This window comes from Pimephales promelas, chromosome 21 (genome assembly GCF_988280905.1).
Source record: "Pimephales promelas chromosome 21, fPimPro1.hap1.1, whole genome shotgun sequence".
Lineage (NCBI taxonomy): Eukaryota > Metazoa > Chordata > Actinopteri > Cypriniformes > Leuciscidae > Pimephales > Pimephales promelas.
Window position 1 is genome coordinate 3228314 of NC_142789.1, and position 16792 is coordinate 3245105.

The window sequence follows — 16792 nt, forward strand, 5'->3', positions numbered from 1 at the left end:
TGAAAATTACATATTAGGTGGACTTCAGAATTGATATCCCGGACTGATGCTGTAAAACTGCATGATTTGTATGAGAATGAGTATTTTCCTCTGCAGATTGAGAATGAGCAGACACACACAGATCTGCGGACCCTACAGGAGCGTCTGGAGGCCAGTGAGCGCAGCAACGATGCCCTTCGCAGGGATCTGAGTGAACTGGGATCCATGCAGAGCCACAGCCATGCAGAGTTGCACCAGGTCCGACTGCAGTCGGCACAGATCAATGTACAACTGTCCCAGGCCAACCTGGCTCTGCGTGAGGGACAAGCCGTCTGGGCTCAGGAGAGAGAAGCTCTGAGACACAGTGCTGAGGTTACTACAGTACTACCACTTTTATATCCCTCGACCAATTCGTACAAATTTGTAAGAGTGAGTAAAAGGTCTAATTCGTATTTGTCTAAACCCACGTGATGGGTAGGTTGAGGGGCGGGGTTAGGTGTATGTCATATGAATTCATGCGAATTGGGCAACTCGTAAAATATGTACAATTTAGCAAAATCTTACAAATTTGTATGAATACGAATTACCATGAGATTGGGTTGGTCCAGCCATAACACTTAAAGACAATTTATACTTCTGCGTAGGGTGCGTGCAGTAGGTACGGCGTAGACACGTACCATACCGCGTACCCTTCATGGCCTGATGCGCACCTCCTCAAAAATGTAACTACACATCGCGACGATGTGGACCGCAAGATCTGTGATTGGTCGGCTTGGTAGCATCGCATTTTCTTCTACGCATTTCTGCACGTACCATCTCCTCCGACGTCTTCTCTCATTTCTGTCTTTTAGTTTTAGTAATTTCACTATAATTAACTGTTTTTCTACCTCAATAAGCTCCATCATGATCCACTCTCTTTCAGTCGCCATTGCTTGTAGTAACCTAGCCGCGAGGAATCTTAACACAGTGGAGCATTAAAACCCTCCGCCGCCAACTAGCGTTTCGGAGCAGTACTGCAGAGCAACCAAGAAGTGAACGCAGAAGTATAAATGCTCATGATAGCGTCGCCTACGTGCGTAGCCTACGGCATGCACTACAGCGTACCCTTGACGCAGAAGTATAAATTGGCCTTTACTAGTAAGTGTGTGACTCAAAATCTTTGTGCTCTTGTTAAAGCTGGATAAGGATCGAGTCCAGAAACTGAGCCGCGAGCTTCAGAAGAAGGAAGAGTGGCTCCAGGAGGAGAGAACAGAGCGAGAGAAACTGGAAGTGGAGCTTGGGAATGAGAAGGATTGCAACCGGGTAAATATTCCATGACACATGCATGGCCCTATAATTAAACTTTCACCTCGTTCAGAGCCTTCTGTATACCCAGCACATATGTGCGTCAGGTTACTGGTCTTGGAGCAACACCAGGATGAGGCAAGTGTTGCTTTAAAAAAAACTTTAAATAAGTTGACCAAAATAGATCTGACACACCACTATAAATTGCACATGTATATGTTTACAGAAGTGTTTTCCTCCCTGATTACTCATGTGAATGGATGCCATGACACACTAGTTAACTTGCTCGATAAGAAACGTAATAAAACGATTTGAATGTTGAAGCATATTTGAATTTTGGCTTGAAGCTATTGTGACGAATATCTGAGTGAAACGCTTCTGGAACTAGAGTAAATGTGGGCGGGGCTTGATTTTGTCTGTGGGTAATTGATTGGCTAGTTGTTGTTTGCTATTGGTGGATCTCATGTGAGTGACAGGTTGCTCCGCCCTCGTCATCAGAGAAGAGATGCCATTGAGTTTGACGCGTTCCTGGACAACATATTTTGTTGATCCTAGAACAACATTCCTAGCTGTCCAAAAATGTTGTCCTAACAATATCCCCTAAACCTAACCCTACCCATAAATTCTCCCTAAAATCAGAAATGATCAGTGAATAACACGGATGTAGAGGCACTTAACCCTTGTTGTAACCCTAAACTTGACATAATCTGTAAATTTGTCCCTGGAATCTGATTGGTTGACTGAAATGTTGTTCCAGAATCAACAAAGATGTTGATCCAGGAACATGTTGTATTTCAATTCAGGTTCTGCTCGGAAGCAAGAGGGAGGGGAAGTTATTTTGATTACAGATTATGAGCCACGTGAATTTAAAAAAATGTGCACAGATGAATTATCATAAATTTTTTAAAATAAATACTATGATATATCCTCTCTCTCTCTCTCTCTCTCTCTCTCTCTCTCTCTCTCTCTATATATATATATATATATATATAAATGGTTAAATCCAATCTCCCATGTTGATTTTTTTTTAATTCCTCCACATTGATATCACACTGTGGTAGACATTTACATCGGACTGTTTCAGAAACAGCACATCAACACCAAATTAATCTATCATTCATAGAGAGAGAGAGAGAGAGAGAGAGAGAGAGAGAGAGAGAGAGAGAGAGAGAGAGAGAGAGAGAGAAAGAGAGAGAGAGAGAAATGACATTAAACAACCATAGCAGTGTGTAACACTCAGATCTGAATACATACAAGTCAGGCACTAGTATTAAAACTAAGTTAGCCATGTATTTCTTTCTCTCTCTCAAAAAAAAGGAAAACTCACTTCAGGTGTCTGCTTATAATTTATACTTATAAATAAAACTTACATGAAAGACATTATAATTCAAAAGGCAATGATGACCATATACCAACATCTTAAGCAAATACAGGCATATATCCGAAAACTGATGGAGTTTGCTAGCAAACGCTTTGAGATGAATTCCCTCACACTGAATGAAATTTTCACCATCATGTGTAAATCATAGGAACTGAGAGCCAGTCTGAAAGCCCTGCAGAAGGAGCAAGAGCAACATCAGCTGGAGAAACAGGTCAAAGCTTTCTGAATCTGTGTCTGACTGATCCGATCTGACGTCATGCTTGCTGACTGCTAGTGTTTTATTCACAAACAGGAGCTCTTAGATCATATCCGTGTGCTGGAACTGAGACTGGACACTGAGACAGATGCCATGTGGATGGAGGCAGCGGCTTCACCAACACGTCAGTACACATGATCCATCGTTTCTTCTCTTTATGCTGATATACATAAAAGGACGTAGTGCTATGACGGTAAATCATTGTCTTATTTCTTGCAGCTTGCATTGATAGTCCTCCATCTACTGAAGGCAAGCCCCAACAACAGTCTTTACCCGAGCTGTCTTTAAGTGTGCTAGACATTGAACTGTTCAGCTCTCATGGGTCAACAGAGCAAAGCCAAAAGGATAACGAGGACGATATGAAGGCAAGTACCACAAAAATGAAATATGCTAATCGAACCGAATCGAACACACCTAATGAGAACACTCATAAGCCGGGTTCACACAAAACATGAAAGCACACTGCCAGTGATAAACACAAGCTGCATGCAACATAGCACTAGACAAAACATGACAGCACATGAAACAAGGCACACACACACGACAAAACAGGAGCGTCAGGGCTCTGTCACAAAACCAAGAAATCGACTAGACAGAAGTGACAGAACCCTGACAGGTGCGGCTTTTAGCATTGTATACCGTTTGTCACACCAATTTCTGTGACCTGTAGCTCAATTCGGAAGCGCATGATACTTGTATACAGCATACTAGCACCATGCGGGCTCGGCAGAAGTGTGCATTGAGGGCCTAAAAGACCTAAAATGACAAATTGGACACACTGCCAACTGAACATGAACATGGCAGCCATTAAACAATCATATGAAGTGTGCCATTTGGAACAGGCCATATATGCCTAAACTAACCCAGGGATAAAACTAACCTGGTTCCCGGAAATGCTCCAAGCGAGCTGGGTGTGAAAACACACTCAGACAACATGTTCTCTGTCTTCCCTACAGTGGTCTTACTGACGCCCCCTTGAGGTGAACCAGAGGTGGACAGAAGAAACCTGTGTTTACATCAGCGCATGAAGATCATGTGCTCCTGATCAGTGTGGAATATCAGGAGAGTTTTCTGAGCTGGCTTATTATGGGATTTAATAGATGCTAAGAGTGCCGTCTGTAGTGTGAAAGTGTCTGTCTGTATGAGTCTCCATTAAGAGGAAGCTGTATGTCTAGATATGCCATATAGCACGTTCAGCATGAAAATCATTTCCGTATGACAAAGAAATTCCATTACAGAGTGCTATAATAAAAAGTTTCTATTTTAAATAATGGGAATGAACTGTTATATATGTTTTATGCAGCAGAAATTAGTCTTTTTGGATTTTGAGGGAGCAAGTGGAGTGTTTCTGAACAGATGAGTTGATAGAGAGGGAAAGATGGGACTGATTCTCTACACAGGAGACAGTTTAGCTTTTGATTTCACTCGAGTTTTCTCTGTTAAGAATGTGATCTCTTTGTTTGGATAGGTGTGCTGGTTGTGGGTTGGTTCTTCTGTATTACCTGACAATAGGTGGTTTGCAGTCACGTGATTGTGTTGACGCGCGGAACGGAGATGGAGGGCAAGGAGTGAAGAGCACAATGGACGAGATGGAGGAAAATCCGTACTGTACTACTTTAGACGCTATTACAAGAGAAATATATAAACAGAAAATCGAAACATATGTTGGACGTGATCCTTACGTTATGAAGAGGACCGATTTTCAACTGAATTGAGAGATTTGCCTGCCATCGGGCGGCTAGATATCAGCAACTAACTCATCTTACAGACATACTTTGACTTTACAAAATTCGGAAACTGGTACGTTACACAAACAGCCACATAAGTGTATTTAAACACCTGAATGATGTAATTATAAGCCATATAAATAATGTATTAACTCACATTTGACGAAGTGATCACTGCACACACACACAGGCATTTTCCCATTCGGTTGCTCCCGACCGCAGACGTACGTTTGCAAGGCATTTTCCCCGGTGTTTTTCTGTCAATTTCTTGTACTTTCCTCCCTTATGAACAACAACTTTTGGCACACGATAAAAACTCCTCGTGTTTTGATGGATTTGAGCAACCATAAACGACGCAAAAGACAGGCATTTTGAGTGTGTTATAGTGCTTCCTAATATAGAAAATCACTTCCTGCCCTCCATCTCCTTTTCGCGCCATGGCAACGCAGTGGCGTGACGTCACGTGAAAACAAGCTATTACACAAGTGCATTTAAATGATCAGTTCTCCATTTTAGATTTTATTTATTAAATAAACACTTTATCTTAAGAGTTTGTCACTGTTTGTTCTCTTCTTAGTTTGTAATGCTGTTATGCTGTCTATCCTTGATCTAAACTCTATATGTCCTCAGGCTGGTTGATCCTGAAATTACAAGGAAAACAACAACAGTATATATATATATATATATATATATATATATATATAAAATATGACTATTGCACAGATCAGTCAGTATCTGGTGTGACCACCATTTGCCTTATGCAGTGCAGTCTTTTATTGTGGCCAGCCTAAGGCACACCTGTGTGAGGTGGATGGATTATCTCGGCAAAGGACAAGTGCTCACTAAAACCGATTTATGCCTTGTCCACACGGACATGGGTATTTTTATAACCGTGACTTTTTTTTTTACGCAGTTCAGTAATACGGAAAAGCATCATTCAATATGGGATCTGAATATTTCAGCTCTGGAAGGGTCTAGAACCTCAATTTTTGCACTCAGGTCTAAGTCCCATGGCCCTCTATCAGAATCCAGAGTTTCAAGAAGATCAGAGCAACCCGAAAAAAAAAAAAAATGACAGTGTTTTCATTTTTGTTTTGTTTTTTTGTGCGAAAAAATAAGTTTCTCCACTCTTCTTGAATTGGCCCCTTTCGTTATTTTTTTTTTTTTGAGCGAAAAAATAAGTTTCTCCAATCTTCTTGAAACTCTGGATTCTGATAGAGGGCCATGAGACTTAGACCTGAATGCAAAAATGGAGGCTCTAGACCCGTCCAGAGCTGAGATATTGAGATCCCATTTAGCATTTATGCCATTATAAATGTCTCAATATCTCAGCTCTGGAAGGGTCTAGAGCCTCAATTTTTGCACTCAGGTCTAAGTCCTATGGCCCTCTATCAGAATCCAGAGTTTCAAAAAGATCAGAGCAATTCAAAATTTCGACCCGAAAAAAAAAAAACGACAGTGGTACCCCTTTCGTTTTTTTTTTTGTGCGAAAAAATAAATTTCTCCAATCTTCTTGAAACTCTGGAGTCTTATAGAGGGCCATGAGACTAAGACCTGAGTGCAAAAATGGAGGCTCCAGACCCTTCCAGAGCTGAGATATTGAGATCCCACGTAGCATTTATGCTATTATAAATTTCTCAATATCTCAGCTCTGGAAGGGTCTATAGCCTCCATTTTTGCACTCATGTCTAAGTCCTATGGCCCTCTATCAGAATCCAGAGTTTCAAGAAGATTGGAGAAACTATTTTTTCGCTCAAAAAAAAAAAAAGAAAGGGGTACGTACCACTGTCGTTTTTTTTTTTTCGGGTCGAAATTTTTAGTTGCTCCAATCTTCTTGAAACTCTGGATTCTGATAGAGGGCCATGGGACTTAGACCTGAGTGCAAAAATGGAGGCTCCAGACCCTTCCAGAGCTGAGATATTGAGATCCCACGTATAGCATTCATGCCATTTGTTACGTCCCTGGTATGTCTAGGGATGAGGACGAACAAAATAAATATTTATTCCAGGTGGGAAACCAAGGATGACCCAAAACACGTGTCAGATTCATGTATTTATTTCAAACAATAAAGAAATAAACTCCTATCTAAAAGACAGGAGGTGTGTCATAAATTAATTAACATGGCATTCAAAAATGAGGTATGCAACACAACAAACAGTCCCCTCGGCTCTCCACCGCGTTAAAACAAACTCGGGAAATCCCACAGCCGGCCGCTCACCCCGGTGACTTCCAGCTGCTTCGCCAAGGTAACCGGACGCACGGTGTGAAGCGGAATGAAGACCAAGCACCCGGCGGATCACATCCCGCCGTTGTCCGCACCATAAACTCACACAGCAGCTCACGCAGTAGTTCACACAGTAGTTCATGCAGTAATTCACGCAGTAGTTCAGACCAGAGGGATGCGGGTCACCAAGGAAATGAGTGAGAGCGCTTCACTGGCTCCCTTTATTCGTCTCCCTAATTTCCGCGGATCAGTTCCAGCTGCGGGATTTCCCATGACGTCAGGCTCTGGACACAGGTACTCCCCTGCAGGCGAAACAGACCACACCCACAACCACACCACCCCAACACACAGACAGACCTTACGGGTCGTAAGACATTATAAATATCTCAATGTCTCAGCTCTGGAAGGGTCTGGAGCCTCCATTTTTGCACTCAGGTCTAAGTTTCATGGCCCTCTATCAGAATGCAGAGGTGTACCACTGTCGTTTTTTTTTTCGGGTCAAAATTTTCAGTTGCTCCAATCTTCTTGAAACTCTGGATTCTGATAGAGGGCCATGAGACTTAGACCTGAATGCAAAAATGGAGGCTCTAGACCCTTCCAGAGCTGAGATATTGAGATCCCATGTAGCATTTCTGCCATTATAAATATCTCAATATCTCAGCTCTGGAAGGGTCTAGAGCCTCCATTTTTGCACTCAGGTCTAAGTCCTATGGCCCTCTATCAGAATCCAGAGTTTCAAGAAGATCAGAGCAACTCAAAATTTCGCCCCGAAAAAAAAAAACGACAGTGGTACCCCTTTCGTTTTTTTTTTTTTGTGCGAAAAAATAAGTTTCTCCAATCTTCTTGAAACTCTGGATTCTGATAGAGGGCCATGAGACTTAGACCTGAATGCAAAAATGGAGGCTCTAGACCCTTCCAGAGCTGAGATATTGAGATCCCATGTAGCATTTGTGCTATTATAAATTTCTCAATATCTCAGCTCTGGAATGGTCTAGAGCCTCCATTTTTGCACTCAGGTCTAAGTCCTATGGCCCTCTATCAGAATCCAGAGTTTTGAGATGATTGGAGAAACTAAATTTTTCGTCCGAAAAAAAAAACCGAAAGGGGTACCACTGTCGTTTTTTTTTTCGGGTCGAATTTTTGAGTTTCGATATCTCAGCTCTGGAAGGGTTTAGAGCCTCCATTTTTGCACTCAGGTCTAAGTCTCACTGCCGTCTATCAGAATCCAGAGGTTTGAGAAGATTGGAGAAACTTAATTTTTCTCCCGAAAAAAAAAACAAAACGAAAGGGGTACCACTGTCGTTTTTTTTCCCGGGTCGAATTTTTGAGTTTCGATATCTCAGCTCTGGAAGGGGCTAGAGCCTCCATTTTTGCACTCAGGTCTAAGTCTCATGGCCCTCTATCAGAATCCAGAGTTTTGGGAAGATTGGAGAAACTTAATTTTTCGCCCAAAAAAAAAAAAAAACGTAAGGGGTACCACTGTCGTTTTTTTTTCGGGCCGAATTTTTGAGTTTCGATATCTCAGCTCTGGAAGGGGCTAGAGCCTCCATTTTTGCACTCAGGTCTAAGTCTCATGGCCCTCTATCAGAATCCAGAGTTTTGGGAAGATTGGAGAAACTTAATTTTTCGCCCAAAAAAAAACGTAAGGGGTACCACTGTCGTTTTTTTTTTTTTCGGGCCGAATTTTTGAGTTTCGATATCTCAGCTCTTTAAGGGGCTAGAGCCTCCATTTTTGCACTCAGGTCTAAGTCACATGGCCCTCTATCAGAATCCAGAGTTTTGGGAAGATTGGAGAAACTTAATTTTTCGCCCGAAAAAAAAAAACCGTAAGGGGTACCACTGTCGTTTTTTTTTCGGGCCGAATTTTTGAGTTTCGATATCTTAGCTCTGGAAGGGGCTAGAGCCTCCATTTTTGCACTCAGGTCTAAGTCTCATGGCCCTCTATCAGAATCCAGAGTTTTGGGAAGATTGGAGAAACTTAATTTTTCGCCCAAAAAAAAAAAACGTAAGGGGTACCACTGTCGTTTTTTTTTTTGGGCCGAATTTTTGAGTTACGATATCTCAGCTCTGGAAGGGGCTAGAGCCTCCATTTTTGCATTTAGGTCTAAGTCTCATGGCTCTCTATCAGAATCCAGAGTTTTGGGAAGATTGGAGAAACTTAATTTTTCGCCCAAAAAAAAAAACCGTAAGGGGTACCACTGTCGTTTTTTTTTCGGGCCGAATTTTTGAGTTTCGATATCTCAGCTCTGGAAGGGGCTAGAGCCTCCATTTTTGCACTCAGGTCTAAGTCTCATGGCCCTCTATCAGAATCCAGAGTTTTGGGAAGATTGGAGAAACTTAATTATTCGCCCAAATAAAAAAACGTAAGGGGTACCACTGTCGTTTTTTTTTTTCGGGCTGAATTTTTGAGTTTCGATATCTCAGCTCTGGAAGGGGCTAGAGCCTCCATTTTTGCACTCAGGTCTAAGTCTCATGGCCCTCTATCAGAATCCAGAGTTTTGGGAAGATTGGAGAAACTTAATTTTTCGCCCAAAAAAAAAAAAACGTAAGGGGTACCACTGTCGTTTTTTTTTTTTCGGGCCGAATTTTTGAGTTTCGATATCTCAGCTCTGGAAGGGGCTAGAGCCTCCATTTTTGCATTTAGGTCTAAGTCTCATGGCTCTCTATCAGAATCCAGAGTTTTGGGAAGATTGGAGAAACTTAATTTTTCGCCCAAAAAAAAAAAACGTAAGGGGTACCACTGTCATTTTTTTTTCGGGCCGAATTTTTGAGTTTCGATATCTCAGCTCTGGAAGGGGCTAGAGCCTCCATTTTTGCACTCAGGTCTAAGTCTCATGACCCTCTATCAGAATCCAGAGTTTTGGGAAGATTGGAGAAACTTAATTTTTCGCCCAAAAAAAAAACGTAAGGGTTACCACTGTCGTTTTTTTTTTCGGGCCGAATTTTTGAGTTTCGATATCTCAGCTCTGGAAGGGGCTAGAGCCTCCATTTTTGCACTCAGGTCTAAGTCTCATGGCTCTCTATCAGAATCCAGAGTTTTGGGAAGATTGGAGAAACTTAATTTTTCGCCCAAAAAAAAAAAAACGTAAGGGGTACCACTGTCGTTTTTTTTTCGGGCCGAATTTTTGAGTTTCGATATCTCAGCTCTGGAATGGTCTAGAGCCTCCATTTTTGCACTCAGGTCTAAGTCCTATGGCCCTCTATCAGAATCCAGAGTTTTGAGATGATTGGAGAAACTCAATTTTTCGTCCGGAAAAAAAAAACGAAAGGGGTACCACTGTCGTTTTTTTTTTCGGGTCGAATTTTTGAGTTTCGATATCTCAGCTCTGGAAGGGTTTAGAGCCTCCATTTTTTCACTCAGGTCTAAGTCTCACTGCCCTCTATCAGAATCCAGAGGTTTGAGAAGATTGGAGAAACTTAATTTTTCTCCCGAAAAAAAAAACAAAACGAAAGGGGTACCACTGTCGTTTTTTTTCCGGGTCGAATTTTTGAGTTTCGATATGTCAGCTCTGGAAGGGGCTAGAGCCTCCATTTTTGCATTTAGGTCTAAGTCTCATGGCTCTCTATCAGAATCCAGAGTTTTGGGAAGATTGGAGAAACTTAATTTTTCGCCCAAAAAAAAAAACGTAAGGGGTACAACTGTCGATTTTTTTCGGGCCGAATTTTTGAGTTTCGATGTCTCAGCTCTGGAAGGGGCTAGAGCCTCCATTTTTGCACTCAGGTCTAAGTCTCATGGCCCTCTATCAGAATCCAGAATTTTGGGAAGATTGGAGAAACTTAATTTTTCGCCCAAAAAAAAAAAAACGTAAGGGGTACAACTGTCGATTTTTTTCGGGCCGAATTTTTGAGTTTCGATATCTCAGCTCTGGAAGGGGCTAGAGCCTCCATTTTTGCACTCAGGTCTAAGTCTCATGGCCCTCTATCAGAATCCAGAGTTTTGGGAAGATTGGAGAAACTTAATTTTTCGCCCAAAAAAAAAACGTAAGGGGTACCACTGTCGTTTTTTTTTTTTCGGGCCGAATTTTTGAGTTTCGATATCTTAGCTCTGGAAGGGGCTAGAGCCTCCATTTTTGCACTCAGGTCTAAGTCTCATGGCCCTCTATCAGAATCCAGAGTTTTGGGAAGATTGGAGAAACTTAATTTTTTGCCCAAAAAAAAAAAACGTAAGGGGTACCACTGTCGTTTTTTTTTTTGGGCCGAATTTTTGAGTTACGATATCTCAGCTCTGGAAGGGGCTAGAGCCTCCATTTTTGCATTTAGGTCTAAGTCTCATGGCTCTCTATCAGAATCCAGAGTTTGGGGAAGATTGGAGAAACTTAATTTTTCGCCCAAAAAAAAAAACCGTAAGGGGTACCACTGTCGTTTTTTTTTCGGGCCGAATTTTTGAGTTTCGATATCTCAGCTCTGGAAGGGGCTAGAGCCTCCATTTTTGCACTCAGGTCTTAGTCTCATGGCTCTCTATCAGAATCCAGAGTTTTGGGAAGATTGGAGAAACTTAATTTTTCGCCCAAAAAAAAAACGTAAGGGGTACCACTGTCGTTTTTTTTTCGGGCCGAATTTTTGAGTTTCGATATCTTAGCTCTGGAAGGGGCTAGAGTCTCCATTTTTGCACTCAGGTCTAAGTCTCATGGCCCTCTATCAGAATCCAGAGTTTTGGGAAGATTGGAGAAACTTAATTTTTCGCCCGAAAAAAAAAAACGTAAGGGGTACCACTGTCGTTTTTTTTTCGGGCCGAATTTTTGAGTTTCGATATCTTAGCTCTGGAAGGGGCTAGAGCCTCCATTTTTGCACTCAGGTCTAAGTCTCATTGCCCTCTATCAGAATCCAGAGTTTTGGGAAGATTGGAGAAACTTAATTTTTCACCCAAAAAAAAAACCGTAAGGGGTACCACTGTCGTTTTTTTTTCGGGCCGAATTTTTGAGTTTTGATATATCAGCTCTGGAAGGGGCTAGAGCCTCCATTTTTGCACTCAGGTCTAAGTCTCATTGCCGTCTATCAGAATCCAGAGTTTTGGGAAGATTGGAGAAACTTAATTTTTCGCCCCAAAAAAAAAAACGTAAGGGGTACCACTGTCGTTTTTTTTCCGGGCAGAAATTTTGAGTTTCGATATCTCAGCTCTGGAAGGGGCTAGAGCCTCCATTTTTGCACTCAGGTCTAAGTCTCATGGCCCTCTATCAGAATCCAGAGTTTTGGGAAGATTGGAGACACTTAATTTTTCGCCCAAAAAAAAAAACCGTAAGGGGTACCACTGTCGTTTTTTTTTCGGGCCGAATTTTTGAGTTTCGATATCTCAGCTCTGGAAGGGGCTAGAGCCTCCATTTTTGCACTCAGGTCTAAGTCTCATGGCCCTCTATCAGAATCCAGAGTTTTGGGAAGATTGGAGAAACTTAATTTTTCGCCCCAAAAAAAAAAACATAAGGGGTACCACTGTCGTTTTTTTTTCGGGCCGAATTTTTGAGTTTCGATATCTCAGCTCTGGAAGGGGCTAGAGCCTCCATTTTTGCACTCAGGTCTAAGTCTCATTGCCCTCTATCAGAATCCAGAGTTTTGGGAAGATTGGAGAAACTTAATTTTTCGCCCAAAAAAAAAAAACGTAAGGGGTACCACTGTCGTTTTTTTTTCGGGCCGAATTTTTGAGTTTCGATATCTCAGCTCTGGAAGGGGCTAGAGCCTCCATTTTTGCACTCAGGTCTAAGTCTCATGGTCCTCTATCAGAATCCAGAGTTTTGGGAAGATTTGGAGAAACTTAATTTTTCGGCCAAAAAAAAAAACGTAAGGGGTACCACTGTCGTTTTTTTTTCGGGCCGAATTTTTGAGTTTCGATATCTCAGCTCTGGAAGGGGCTAGAGCCTCCATTTTTGCACTCAGGTCTAAGTCTCATGGCCCTCTATCAGAATCCAGAGTTTTGGGAAGATTGGAGAAACTTAATTTTTCGCTCGAAAAAAAAAAAACGTAAGGGGTACCACTGTCGTTTTTTTTTCGGGCCGAAATATTGAGTTTCGATATCTTAGCTCTGGAAGGGGCTAGAGCCTCCATTTTTGCACTCAGGTCTAAGTCTCATTGCCCTCTATCAGAATCCAGAGTTTTGGGAAGATTGGAGAAACTTAATTTTTCGCCCAAAAAAAAAAACGTAAGGGGTACCACTGTCGTTTTTTTTTCGGGCCGAATTTTTGAGTTTCGATATCTCAGCTCTGGAAGGGGCTAGAGCCTCCATTTTTGCACTCAGGTCTAAGTCTCATGGCCCTCTATCAGAATCCAGAGTTTTGGGAAGATTGGAGAAACTTAATTTTTCACCCCAAAAAAAAAAAACGTAAGGGGTACCACTGTCGTTTTTTTTTGGGCCGAATTTTTGAGTTTCGATATCTCAGCTCTGGAAGGGGCTAGAGCCTCCCTTTTTGCACTCAGGTCTAAGTCTCATTGCCCTCTATCAGAATCCAGAGTTTTGGGAAGATTGGAGAAACTTAATTTTTCACCCAAAAAAAAAACCGTAAGGGGTACCACTGTCGTTTTTTTTTCGGGCCGAATTTTTGAGTTTTGATATATCAGCTCTGGAAGGGGCTAGAGCCTCCATTTTTGCACTCAGGTCTAAGTCTCATTGCCCTCTATCAGAATCCAGAGTTTTGGGAAGATTGGAGAAACTTAATTTTTCGCCCCAAAAAAAAAAAACGTAAGGGGTACCACTGTCGTTTTTTTTCCGGGCAGAAATTTTGAGTTTCGATATCTCAGCTCTGGAAGGGGCTAGAGCCTCCATTTTTGCACTCAGGTCTAAGTCTCATGGCCCTCTATCAGAATCCAGAGTTTTGGGAAGATTGGAGACACTTAATTTTTCGCCCAAAAAAAAAAACCGTAAGGGGTACCACTGTCGTTTTTTTTTCGGGCCGAATTTTTGAGTTTCGATATCTCAGCTCTGGAAGGGGCTAGAGCCTCCATTTTTGCACTCAGGTCTAAGTCTCATGGCCCTCTATCAGAATCCAGAGTTTTGGGAAGATTGGAGAAACTTAATTTTTCGCCCCAAAAAAAAAAACATAAGGGGTACCACTGTCGTTTTTTTTTCGGGCCGAATTTTTGAGTTTCGATATCTCAGCTCTGGAAGGGGCTAGAGCCTCCATTTTTGCACTCAGGTCTAAGTCTCATTGCCCTCTATCAGAATCCAGAGTTTTGGGAAGATTGGAGAAACTTAATTTTTCGCCCAAAAAAAAAAAACGTAAGGGGTACCACTGTCGTTTTTTTTTCGGGCCGAATTTTTGAGTTTCGATATCTCAGCTCTGGAAGGGGCTAGAGCCTCCATTTTTGCACTCAGGTCTAAGTCTCATGGCCCTCTATCAGAATCCAGAGTTTTGGGAAGATTTGGAGAAACTTAATTTTTCGGCCAAAAAAAAAAACGTAAGGGGTACCACTGTCGTTTTTTTTTCGGGCCGAATTTTTGAGTTTCGATATCTCAGCTCTGGAAGGGGCTAGAGCCTCCATTTTTGCACTCAGGTCTAAGTCTCATGGCCCTCTATCAGAATCCAGAGTTTTGGGAAGATTGGAGAAACTTAATTTTTCGCCCGAAAAAAAAAAACGTAAGGGGTACCACTGTCGTTTTTTTTTCGGGCCGAAATATTGAGTTTCGATATCTTAGCTCTGGAAGGGGCTAGAGCCTCCATTTTTGCACTCAGGTCTAAGTCTCATTGCCCTCTATCAGAATCCAGAGTTTTGGGAAGATTGGAGAAACTTAATTTTTCGCCCAAAAAAAAAAACGTAAGGGGTACCACTGTCGTTTTTTTTTCGGGCCGAATTTTTGAGTTTCGATATCTCAGCTCTGGAAGGGGCTAGAGCCTGCATTTTTGCACTCAGGTCTAAGTCTCATGGCCCTCTATCAGAATCCAGAGTTTTGGGAAGATTGGAGAAACTTAATTTTTCACCCAAAAAAAAAAAACGTAAGGGGTACCACTGTCGTTTTTTTTTCGGGCCGAATTTTTGAGTTTCGATATCTCAGCTCTGGAAGGGGCTAGAGCCTCCATTTTTGCACTCAGGTCTAAGTCTCATGGCCCTCTATCAGAATCCAGAGTTTTGGGAAGATTGGAGAAACTTAATTTTTCACCCCAAAAAAAAAAAACGTAAGGGGTACCACTGTCATTTTTTTTTTGGGCCGAATTTTTGAGTTTCGATATCTCAGCTCTGGACGGGGCTAGAGCCTCCATTTTTGCACTCAGGTCTAAGTCTCATGGCTCTCTATCAGAATCCAGAGTTTTGGGAAGATTGGAGAAACTTAATTTTTCACCCAAAAAAAAAAAACGTAAGGGGTACCACTGTCGTTTTTTTTTGGGCCGAATTTTTGAGTTTCGATATCTCAGCTCTGGAAGGGGCTAGAGCCTCCCTTTTTGCACTCAGGTCTAAGTCTCATGGCCCTCTATCAGAATCCAGAGTTTTGGGAAGATTGGAGAAACTTAATTTTTCGCCCAAAAAAAAAAAACATAAGGGGTACCACTGTCGTTTTTTTTTCGGGCCGAATTTTTGAGTTTCGATATCTCAGCTCTGGAAGGGGCTAGAGCCTCCATTTTTGCACTCAGGTCTAAGTCTCATGGCTCTCTATCAGAATCCAGAGTTTTGGGAAGATTGGAGAAACTTAATTTTTCGCCCCAAAAAAAAAAAAACGTAAGGGGTACCACTGTCGTTTTTTTTTCGGGCCGAATTTTTGAGTTTCGATATCTCAGCTCTGGAAGGGGCTAGAGCCTCCATTTTTGCACTCAGGTCTAAGTCTCATGGCCCTCTATCAGAATCCAGAGTTTTGGGAAGATTGGAGAAACTTAATTTTTCACCCAAAAAAAAAAAAAACGTAAGGGGTACCACTGTCATTTTTTTTTTGGGCCGAATTTTTGAGTTTCGATATCTCAGCTCTGGACGGGGCTAGAGCCTCCATTTTTGCACTCAAGTCTAAGTCTCATGGCTCTCTATCAGAATCCAGAGTTTTGGGAAGATTGGAGAAACTTAATTTTTCGTCCAAAAAAAAAAAAAACGTAAGGGGTACCACTGTCGTTTTTTTTTCGGGCCAAATTTTTGAATTTCGATATCTCAGCTCTGGAAGGGGCTAGAGCCTCCATTTTTGCACTCAGATCTAAGTCTCATTGCCCTCTATCAGAATCCAGAGTTTTGGGAAGATTGGAGAAACTTAATTTTTCACCCAAAAAAAAAAAACCGTAAGGGGTACCACTGTCGTTTTTTTTTCGGGCCGAATTTTTGAGTTTTGATATATCAGCTCTGGAAGGGGCTAGAGCCTCCATTTTTGCACTCAGGTCTAAGTCTCATTGCCCTCTATCAGAATCCATAGTTTTGGGAAGATTGGAGAAACTTAATTTTTCGCCCCAAAAAAAAAAACATAAGGGGTACCACTGTCATTTTTTTTTCGGGCCGAATTTTTGAGTTTCGATATCTCAGCTCTGGAAGGGGCTAGAGCCTCCATTTTTGCACTCAGGTCTAAGTCTCATGGCCCTCTATCAGAATCCAGAGTTTTGGGAAGATTGGAGAAACTTAATTTTTCGCCCAAAAAAAAAAAACGTAAGGGGTACCACTGTCGTTTTTTTTTCGGGCCGAATTTTTGAGTTTCGATATCTCAGCTCTGGACGGGGCTAGAGCCTCCATTTTTGCACTCAGGTCTAAGTCTCATGGCTCTCTATCAGAATCCAGAGTTTTGGGAAGATTGGAGAAACTTAATTTTTCGCCCCCCCAAAAAAAAACGTAAGGGGTACCACTGTCGTTTTTTTTTCGGGCCGAATTTTTGAGTTTCGATATCTCAGCTCTGGAAGGGGCTAGAGCCTCCATTTTTGCACTCAGGTCTAAGTCTCATGGCCCTCTATCAGAATCCAGAGTTTTGGGAAGATTGGAGAAACTTAATTTTTCGCCCAAAAAAAAAAAAAACGTAAGGGGTACCACTGTCGTTTTTTTTTCGGGCCGAATTTTTG

General features: G+C 41.8%; 2 protein-coding genes across 8 annotated transcripts in view; both read left to right on the forward strand.

Moving 5' to 3' along the window:
- Window positions 1-5169, forward strand: part of calcoco1b (calcium binding and coiled-coil domain 1b) — a 41827-nt gene extending 36658 nt beyond the window's left edge. For all 3 annotated transcript variants that reach the window (XM_089124835.1, XM_089124836.1, XM_039663395.2), the window contains exons 8-13: window positions 97-351; window positions 1156-1281; window positions 2793-2855; window positions 2937-3024; window positions 3120-3265; window positions 3857-5169. In XM_089124835.1, coding sequence (XP_088980961.1) covers window positions 97-351; window positions 1156-1281; window positions 2793-2855; window positions 2937-3024; window positions 3120-3265; window positions 3857-3868 — 690 coding nt within the window. In that variant the 3' untranslated portion in view covers window positions 3869-5169. The remainder of the gene's footprint in view (window positions 1-96; window positions 352-1155; window positions 1282-2792; window positions 2856-2936; window positions 3025-3119; window positions 3266-3856) is intronic.
- The window catches only part of znf740a (zinc finger protein 740a), a 380822-nt gene that overhangs the window by 131429 nt on the left and 232601 nt on the right, over window positions 1-16792 (forward strand). The window lies entirely within an intron of this gene.